We start from the raw sequence: 10,781 nt of genomic DNA on the forward strand, positions 1-10,781 counted from the left end.
TTTTTTGATTTATTGTAGAGATGAGGTCTCACTGCCCAGGCGGGTCTCGAACCCGCGGGCTCAGACAATCCACTCACCTCAGCCTCCCAAAGGCGCGGGATTACAGGCTGAGCCACTGAGCCTGGCAAGAGCACTATTTTCATTCATGAAGGTTCCTCTCATGACCTAATGACCTCCTAAAGATCTCACCATATGGATTTTGGGGGAACAGAAACATTCAGACCATAGCAGTCATCAATGAGCCTGCTAAATCCAAAGGATGTCCTTTCAGTCCTAATTTTACGTTAGGTTTCTATCTTTCATAAAAGTCTCACCTCTTGGCTTCTAAGACACTTCTTTTTTGGTTTTACTCTGGCCTATCAGGCAGCTCCCCTAAATTACTGACTCTCTGTTGTCTATTGTAAAAACTGAAGTTTCAGAGCTGGGTACAGTGGCTCACACCTGTAATCCCAACACTGCTGGGGAAGTAGAAGACTGCTCGAGCCCAGGAGTTCCCAATCAGTCAAAGCAACATAGCCAGACCACATCTCTACAAAAAATAAAAAAATTAGCTGGGAATGGTGGCGCATACAACTGGGGAGGCTGAGGGTCGTCTGAGCCCAAGTCGTTGAGGTTGCTGTGAGCTGTGGTCGTGCCATGGTACGCCCCAGCCTCGGCAACAGAGTGCGATTCCGACTCAAAAAACAAAAAAATCAAAAAAACTGGAGTTTCAGCCTTCTTCCGTTACATACCTATGAGGCAATATGTTCTATTTCCATACTGAATGATTCCTAAGAAAAATATTCCAGCTGAACTCTCTCCTGTGGCCCTACTGCCTCGTCGGCCCCTCTGTTTAGCTTTCCACATAGACGTCTCAACGCCAGCAAGTCCCACTTCCACAAACTTCTCCCCTTAAATTCCTAAACAGTAAATGAAAGGATTTTCTAAATTAGACAAGTTAGAAACCTATCATCCTTTTACTCTTCCATTTCCTTTCCTCTCTACATATACATCAGTCTCTCAATTCTTAGAAAACCGATTTGTAATTTGTCAATTCTAACAACTACTCGCACTGTGATTCTGTTCAAGCCCTAGTGATTTCTTTCATGGATCACCGCCAGAACCTTTTGGACAATTTCTCTGTACATATACAAGGGGAACCTCAACCCCCTCCAAAAATGCCAAACACAATTATCTTTTTGGAGGGTGGGACCCTCGTGGCACAGGCTTTCCCTGCTTGGTAAGTGTTCTAGAACTCATTGGCATCAGTGTACCAGATAGCATTGTGAGATGCTATGCTTGGTTTCAGCGAAATTATTTTGTGGAGATTCTTTCAGTGCATTTGCCCATTTCATGATGGGTGATTTATGAGCACAACCACCAATACAGCGCTGAGTGCTCAGCAGTTTTTGAGCAAAAATGGCATGACTCCCATGCTATACTCTCGCTATTCACCCAATCTCACCCCGAGTAACTTTTTTTTTGTTTCTCCAGATGAAAAAAGTCTACAAAATATGTTTTACTGATGTGGAAAAGGTGACACAAAAGACAGCAGAAGCACCAAAAGTCATCAAAGTTGATAAACTTGAAAAATGTTTTGAGCAGTGGAAAAAAGCATCTTGACAGGTGTATTACATCAAATAGAGAGTACTCTGAAGGTGACTGCAGTTTAAGCATGTAAGAATACGTACATCATCTTTTAATAAACAAATTCCAGGGTTTTCTGGGCACCCTCCCCCATACTTAGTTTCACTCTATCCTCCACAATAATGCCAAAGAGATCATTAAAAAGAGGAATTCTACTTACTCTTCCATCCAAAGCCATCACCAGTGCCCCAATGCCTTCAGAAAAGAAACCTGCCACTTAGCAGGCACAAAAGGATCTTGACGATTTTGTCTTCCACCAACATCTCTAACTCTTGCTTAATGATGAGCCATATTTATTCTATGATATATCCAATAATTGCATGTTACCATCTCCTTAAGTGTATGAATGCTTTTCCCTAACAGTATCTAGCTCAACTCGTTTGAGGTGTCACTCCTCTAGTAAATTCCCCTTAACAACTCGCACCATAAGGCTGGATTAGGTGCCTCTATGATACCTCAATTCTTGAATACTCTTTGTCAAGTTTATCACACTGATCACACCGTATATCAATACTGTCTGTTTACATCTATGAACTCTCCAAGAACATATCATTACTACTTTCTTTTCTTTTTTTTAAGATTTACTTATTTTGTAAGTAAATTCGAGAGAGAGAGAGAGAGAGAGAGAGAGAGAGGAGATTCATCTCCCTAAGGTAGAGGAAGGGGCCAAAGTTTACCTAAAAGAACACATGGCTAGACCATAGCTTAGCAAAGCAATGACTGTACTACTTCCAATTTAGAACAGTGGCTGGGTCATAAAAGACTCTGAAGTTGTTAAAGAAATGCAAAAACTCATATTATTTGTTATACCTTATTATTTTGATGGAAATACATTACGTTTCTTCACCTTAAACAGGAGACATTTTACATTTCTGAAGGGGGAAGGGAACCCAGCTGTTTATACAGAGTTTAATGTACTTTTGTATTATGAGTGCCTTAGTCCTGATAATTCATTAACTCTGCTTTTCTTTGGTAAAAAATTATTTGAGGCAATGATTCTAAAACCAAGTTAAAAAAATTAAAAGGCTAAGAGAAAATTAGGGAGCAAAATCTTACTTGGTAATTATGAGATCTCTCTCGCGAGTTTTCTTATTATTCTATTGGAAAGACATTCATTATAATACTCTAGTACAAAATATTGATACATTCTTCTAATATAAAATTCCACTTATTATAATGATTTCTCCCTTTAAATACTGCGTAACATTTATTTAAAAAATTGTGAGTAAAAACAGATAGGTAAAATTTACTTAAATCTATCAGTAGCAGCATGAAAACTTAATGATTGCTTACTATAGACCTTGTTCACTACTAATTTTATGCATTATTTCATGTAATCCCACAAAAATCCTGAGATTAGTGCTATTATCTACTCCCCCCTCTTTTCCTAAGAGATGAGAAGACTCAAGATTATAAGGTTGAAGCAAGCTAAGTTTCACTAGTAGAACTTGAAAAGCCATAACTAAGAGCCCTCTGATGCCAAAACGGACATTTTTAACCATAGCACTATATGACTCTTATCTGTGCCTAGTCAGAATGTACACAAAAGAATTAACTCCTTGGAAAGGTTTTCAAGTGTATGTGCACAATTATCTTAGAAATAAATCTGTAATTTCTTAAAATTCCAAATACATAAAAAGGAAATACTGGTTGGTCCGTTAATAAACTGAACCCAATAAAAAAACAGTGTGTTCTCTCACAGGAATCTTTCACTGGTCAATCATAATCTACTATCTTTTTAAAAATTAACTTATTTATTTATTATAAAGATGTGGGGTACAATTCAGGGTTAGGTATACAAACACTGATCATGCAGATACCCTTGTTGATGAGGTATATAATCTACTAAATTAAAGCCCGATATTAAAAATTTTCATGATTTATTTTCAATGCACTGGTCAGTGTCTACTGTACTCCTAGTGAAATGAGGAAAATATCCACCATCCACTCTACTTTATGAGTAATATGAGCAGTGAGCACATGTGTATCCTACCAACACTTGAGGCGATAATCACAAAAACACAAGAAAAATTTAAAAACCAGTGCTCCCATATTTTTGCATGTCTTATGATTAGATAACACCTGAAATCCATAACCAACTGCAAATCACCAGTAAAAACTTAAAAATGAGACTACGAGATGAGTACAATGAGCAAACTCTAGCACACACTTAAGACACCAGCATCTTTTAGATTCTTGGTAAAGCCACGTAAAATAGTACCGTGTTCCTTTTCCTCACTTGATCCATATGCTTTCAACTGAAAGAAACAACCAGAAAGTGGCTTCCTCTTCGCCTATTCCTGGTGCCCACACCAAATGCCCTTAGAAGTCAGAACTAAATGTCTAGAAAAGGACAGCAAATTTTTTCTGCACAGGGCCAGATAATAAATATTTAATGCTTTGCAGGCCACACAGTCTCTGTCACTAACTACTCAATTCTGACATTTTAAGTGGAAAAGCAGGCATAGACAATATATTAACAAAAAATGTTGTGCCTGAGTTCCAATAAGTTTTATTCACAAGAACAAGCAGTAGGCTGGCTTTGTTGAATCGGCAGTAGGATGCCAACCCCCGGTTCAAAGCACTCTTTCAACTCTGCATCTGCCATTCTACTGAACACAAGACAGCAATATATACATAACTTCACTGCATTTTCCCCTCAAATTCCAGGAGATTATGTATGTAACCCATATGAAAACACATACAACGCTTCATAAATATACGATAAACAAATGCTTATAATCCCCATTATTCTTGTTTCCTATAATTTTAAAGAAAAAATTTCCAGAGTACCAACATAAAAAATTAATAAGTTATATACTTTTTATATTCTCAGTGCAATGGCATAACTTCGAAATCACCAAAATAAATACAAACACAACGTAATGCTTCTTTTTCATTATTTCAGTTTATTACTATTTTTGAAAGAGTTCTTTCAAACAGTAGAGATGCCAATTTTACTTTAGGTTCTGAGAGCTCAATTTGAATATGAGTATATTCAACTCGAATGACTAAACTAATTTTCCATTATAACTTGAGAGCAAATTACTACTGTAGGGACATCAAGCACTTTAGCTGAGACAGAGATGCCTGTTCTCCTCTCTGAAACTAATACCTGTCAGAAAATTTAGAAAATTTCACTTTTATTCTGTTTCACAGGAACAACAGAGATAAATGAGAAGGCAAGAGGGGAAATACTGATGTCAGAAGTCATCTGCCAACTCCTGAGCCATGTGAACCTGAGCCAGGGGAAGAGGAAAGCATGGGATTGCTTCCCGAGTGCTGCTGCCTGGTGGCTTTCCAGATGACTGGGCATGGGCAGGGTAGAAGTAGGTAGAAATAGGTCTCGGTTTACAAGCAAATTTACTAAAAAGAGGACTCTATAATTGTCGTGACTATGTAACATGTGCAGCTCTCTTCAAAGACAGATATGAACGTTTCTATTTTAACTTCCATTTTCCATTTCTTACTTCAAAGGAAATTAAAGACTTTGTGAATGAATGCATACCTTCGGTCCACAGAGGGGTTTTTAACAATATAACCATAATAGTGTATTAAGCATTACTCTTAATGGATGTAACAGTTAAGATACCTGAAAAAGTGAAATGTTTCCAAAGGAAGTTTTCTCACTTACCGCCCCAAAGCTCTGCTTTTCTCCATTCAACAAGTTACAAGAAACAACAAATAAATTATCTCAAAGAGTCCTTTTAAATACATTGTCAGGTATCGTGAAGAATGAGATGTTAAAGATAAAAAGTAATACCCAAAAAACATTAGATATGCTCAGTTTTTTCTTTTTTCTATTACAATTTTGAGGGAAATTTCCCACAGACTAACAAGTGGTTTTCTACAGATAATGTAATAATCTACATTTAATAATCTCATACAATTGTCTAACACACTTGGAAAATGCCTCAGTGTAGAATTAAAATTATTATATGACATCTTACAAAATGTCAAACTGTGGATTTGAAATATGTTGAGAACTATACTCATTCATGATGTAGGACCATAAACATCACTGTAAGTACCACAACATGTCTTTTAGGAACTTTCCAAATTTGGATATATTCCAAATTTAAGTGAAATCTTCCATTACAGTAAGTTAATTACCTAGATTTCAAGTTTCCCATTAAAAGAAAGAATCAAGGTTTTATTTCAAGTTTACCTACAAGCACTGTTTCCTCAGTTGCATATATGAATGAGGATAAAACTTTCAAGATTACTTACAGTAAATATCCGCCTGCCCGTTCGATCAAAAGTTACACAGTACACAGATGACAAGTGTCCCAGGATTCGCTTATGCATTTTCATGTGCTGATACACTGCGGTTGGAACAAGTCGCTCAAGTCTGTATTTCCCATTCAGCTTCCTTGAAAACAGAGTATCCGCTACCAAGAAAAAGGGGGGAAAATGTAATCTGGAAATTATTTTCTCAAATTGTCACCTTTTAAGAATTCACATATTCCAATTTGTCATATGCTGGTAAGAATAAAGGTGTTTTCTAATGTATATGTCTCTAGTCACAAGTCTTCAAAATAGTCAATGAAAACATCATTTCACCTGAAATAAGTCTTATAAGTAAGCAAATAACAGTTAAATGGCCTGTCGAAAGTCACAAAGTAAGGCAGGGAGCTACGATTAAAACCCAGATTTCTTTGCTATCTAGCTAGTGATCTTTAAAACTAAAAGCATATTATTTCTTCAAGGCCCCCATGAAATAGTTTTTCTTACAAAAGCAACTAAAACTGGAATCCAGTGTGCTTTTCACCGGTCAACAATACTTAAATACTCCAAACATGAGGCGCAGAATGATGTTTAAAAATATCTTTGCAACAGCAAAGACAGCTATAACTCACTTGCATGATAAAAAACAAAAACAAAAACAAAAACAAAAACCCTGAAAATTCTGCCAAAATTATGCATGATTTCTTCTCCAGAACCCACTGGTTCTCTTTTCAACTCATTCATCGTAGCCATCAATCAACATCTGACTGAAGTGTATCTTCTGTCCCAAAGCCTGATGACACAATGACTCCAGCCAAAAATGTACTCCTCCAACTAAATTACTGCTGTACTTATGTTCTGATAAATCATGGACAAAGAAGGTGCTCAATACATACATGCTGACTGACCTTCAGGCACACTGTTAACCTACAGATTCTACCTTTCATATGGGCTTTTTCCCCACAGTGACTGTCACCTACATTGGATAGTTAGCATTGGATAGAGTTTCTCAACTGAATCTGGTCCTAAGAATTATTATTTTGTGTCTACAAAATACTATTTAACCCAGGTTTAAAGCATAGCAATTATGCCCTTAAGTTGATAAAACATAAATATCTTAGGTGTACTGTAAATAATCTCGCATTTCTTTCTTTGTTCACATTCAATAAATGTTTGTTTCACACATTTGCAAACCAAAAAATACAAAAAAAAATACACCATGGGCCTGGTGAGAAGACAAGTTAGACAGACATTTTGTGGGTTCTTAAACAACAATATTTCAAAAAACAATTCATTATGCTTATGTTCTCTTACCACAGCAATCATTTTATATTCTGGTAGCATATATATCCTATGCAACAATCTACCCCAAAACCTAAGAATGTCTCAGACAAGGTTTGGTGGTTGTAAACTAGCATTTTAGGCTTAAGCTGGTTACATAATGATTGAAAAGAGACTCAATTAATTTCCATCACAGCTTAGCTCCTCACATTTTCTTCATACACAGAAACAGCCTGGTAAAAAACATCCTCCAATAGTTTATTTCCAAACTGATTTAATGCAAGAATCACACAAAACCACATACATCAATTATCCTCCCAAAAGAGAACTCAAATTATCTTATCCAAACATCAAGGATCAATGACATCTCAGACACCTGTCTGTTCTATAAGAAAATAAGTGATGACATACATATTTTATGAAAATATTTAATACTGTTCAAGTGTGAAAATATGTTTTCTGGAGATAACTAAAATAGTAAAACTCCTATCTTCAGTGATAACCAAACACTAGTAAATATGTATCAGAAGTTTTTAAGATAAATTTGTTATAAAGACCATTAAAAAATTAAAGATATTAAAGGATTTTCTGAGCAAAAATACTTCCCTTACACAACAGAAAGTGTTACTGCTCTCTAAAACACAGGTTTTATTCAATCTTTAACCCAAACTGGCATTAAATCTACTTTCACTTCAGAAGCCAATTGAAAAAAAGAATACCCTTTTCAAAAAGTTGCAGTCACCTTTTCAGGTAAAGCCTTCCACAATTCTCCATTAAGTAAAAAATATTTACAGCTAAAACCATATTCCATTTCTAATGCTCAACTCTCAATTAACGATTTCATATCTATGACTATATCCTAAAGAAAGTGTCCTTACTCTCAACCAATTTACAAACTCATACACAGCACTAAAAGATATGACACATAGGAAGAACATATGTAGATTCCCAAATAATAAGTCGGTGGGTCAGACCTCACAATTGTAGCTGAATTAGACAAGAAAATGTAAGTACAGTTCAGTAGTTGAAGTACAACTGAGGAAGCTAAATTTGAGGAAGGTCTGACCAGATCAAATATGAGGAAGGTCTGACCAGATCAAATACGTAGAAAAAGTTTACAAAGGAAGAGAAGCAGATGATTTAGGACTCTCACTCAAGGAACTCACATTTTCTATTGCACAATGTCTGTCTCTCCTATCAGACCTTAAGTTCTTTAAGGACAGAAATCCTCTCATACTTCTCACAACTTAGCATGGAGCCTTTTAAATAAGACGTATATAAATGAATCTTGCTTAATAAGATACACAAGATGGTTCAATTTAATTTATAGTTTTATGGCAGAAAGGAAAACGGCAATTATTCACTTTCTAAAGAAATTAATAACAGATTAACTGAATTTCTAAGTAAAAAGGAAATGTCTCATAATCTAAGAGGAACTCCTTAAATTTTATTAAACTAGAAAATCAATTTTTAAAATCAGCATGGTTAAATAGATAGAAGAGGACACAAAGGAATAAGTTCTTTATTATAGTTATAAGTTCATTATTATAGTTTAACCTTAAGTCAAGTAGAATATATATGACTTTGGGTTAAAAGTACATTTACTTTCATAATTATGGTCATGGGAGATAGTCTTAAATAAAGCCTACCAACGAAATCTCTTTCACTGGGTAAATCCTTTCCTATCCTCCAAAGATAGTTCAAACGTTACCCCTTCTAGGATTGTGGTGAGTTTCAAAAGCAACCTCACTGGTTGCCCTCTAGTAACTTCTCTGGTCAAAACTGCAACACTTTTCCTCTCGTTCAGAATAAACACCAACTTCCTTACACGTCAGTCTATGATGGTCCTGTATAACACTAGCTCCCACTGCCTAAACGACCTTGCCTGCTACTTTTCCCCAAGACTGCTCCATCCACTCTACTCTCCCCATTCTTCCAACACACCAGGCACGCTCCTAAGGTTTTCTGCACTGGCTGCTCCCTCAGCCTAAAATGCTCTCCCCACATGTAGCTAATTCCCTGACTCCTCTCAAGTCTCTTCTCAGTCATCTGTTACCTTTTCAATGACGTCTAACCCCCATCAGCCCACTGAAAAAGGCAACCCAACCCTACCATCACCCATAACTCCTGATCCTCTTTATGTAGTACTGTGCATATTCTTTGTCCATCACTTGTCACTGGACACTATACATCTATGTCTATTATGTTCATTGCTTATTTCCTGCCTCCTCCCACTACAGCATAACAAACTTCACAGGGGCAGGATTTCTTGTCTGTTCTGTTCTTTGATTCGCCTAAGAGCTGACAATGGTGGCTGGCACTTAGTAATCCATATATATTTGGTGAATTAACAAACAAATTACATATTCATAAAACTATCAGGTTTAAGAAAAAAAAAATGGAGGGAGAATTTCTCTCACAGATTAAAAGGTTCAAAGTATCTCTAAATTGTGCTTCATCTCAACTGCCCTGCTAAATGGATTTAATTTGAAGGTGGGGGGAGAAGGAAATATATTTACTCAAGTTTCAGAAAACAGACCAGGAAATGAAACGAAGATCCCAGAAAAAATTACCATCTGTCATCCACTTGAACTACCAGTCCCTTTAAAGTCTGAAGTAAAAAATGGGGTAAAACACTAAAAGGTGTTATTTGTAGGAAACTACTTAGAAAAGTCTTTGAAACAAAGTCTATGTGTACAAATCTACAGAACTAATTACAAGAGACAAACACAAGGCTCACAATTTCTTAAACATTAAATAATTATGTACATACCTAGCCCTTGGGTTCTTATTCATTACTTCTCTAGGTGCAAGGGTAAGTCAAATTCCCCCCAAAGTCACTTCTTAGTTCATACCTGGTCATTTTTCAGGAGCTGATTTACTTCTTTATCACAACACTAATGCATACTCCATTTAGAAAATAAGAACATTTCTAAACGAAAGAAAAATCTGTAATTCTACTGCCTATAGCAGTTGCTTTTTAAAATTCTGTAAAGATCCATCTCAGCAGCATTTAACAGCTATGTTCCATTCCTTAATGAAATAAGAAATGGGTTTTAGGTTTGAAAAAAACTTTGTGTTCGAACTTCACAGTATGCAAATGTTAAGCAAATTACTCTTTCTAAACTTCAACTTCTCCAGTCATATTACTGAAGAAATATTTCCATTTTCCACAATATGCCTAGTATTCGTATTATGCTTTTCTTTGACAACCCACAATTTCACAAATTTTACCTAGTCAATTCTATCAATATTTTTGAAGTCTTCCTATTCAGCCAACAGTACAGTAAACATGTACTTACATTTTTATTTTTGTGGCCTACAGTTCTCAATTAACTCTTTAATGCACCTGCATTTTAATATACGTTCTGAGGCGAGTCTCTAAAGCTGTTTTTTTCTCTCCCCAATAATCAACTATTTGTTCTGGACTTTCCATTTACTAATTCTTCTCTTTTCTATTAAATTTTAATAAAATTATCTTAAGTATTCTATGTGAAGCCACTGACATGCCCTGACAGTCTATTTATATGCCAGTACCAACATTTTAATTTTATAATTAATGATGTTGTAATATTTACCTATGCATTCCTCTTCATTATGAGTCCCTTAAAAAGTCTTATTCTTGATTATTTGTTAACTAATTCTGA

At 35.8% G+C, this 10,781-nt stretch overlaps 1 protein-coding gene across 1 annotated transcript in view; it reads right to left on the reverse strand.

Annotated features, from left to right (window-relative positions):
• Window positions 1–6,115, reverse strand: part of PHIP (pleckstrin homology domain interacting protein) — a 100,159-nt gene extending 94,044 nt beyond the window's left edge. Inside the window, exon 1 of the mRNA XM_021709676.1 lies at window positions 5,857–6,115. Coding sequence (XP_021565351.1) covers window positions 5,857–5,940 — 84 coding nt within the window. The 5' untranslated portion in view covers window positions 5,941–6,115. The remainder of the gene's footprint in view (window positions 1–5,856) is intronic.
• Window positions 6,116–10,781: the final 4,666 nt, after the last annotated feature.

This window comes from Carlito syrichta, unplaced genomic scaffold (assembly GCF_000164805.1).
Source record: "Carlito syrichta isolate Samal-C Ts95f unplaced genomic scaffold, Tarsius_syrichta-2.0.1 Scaffold273106, whole genome shotgun sequence".
Taxonomy (NCBI): Eukaryota; Metazoa; Chordata; class Mammalia; order Primates; family Tarsiidae; genus Carlito; species Carlito syrichta.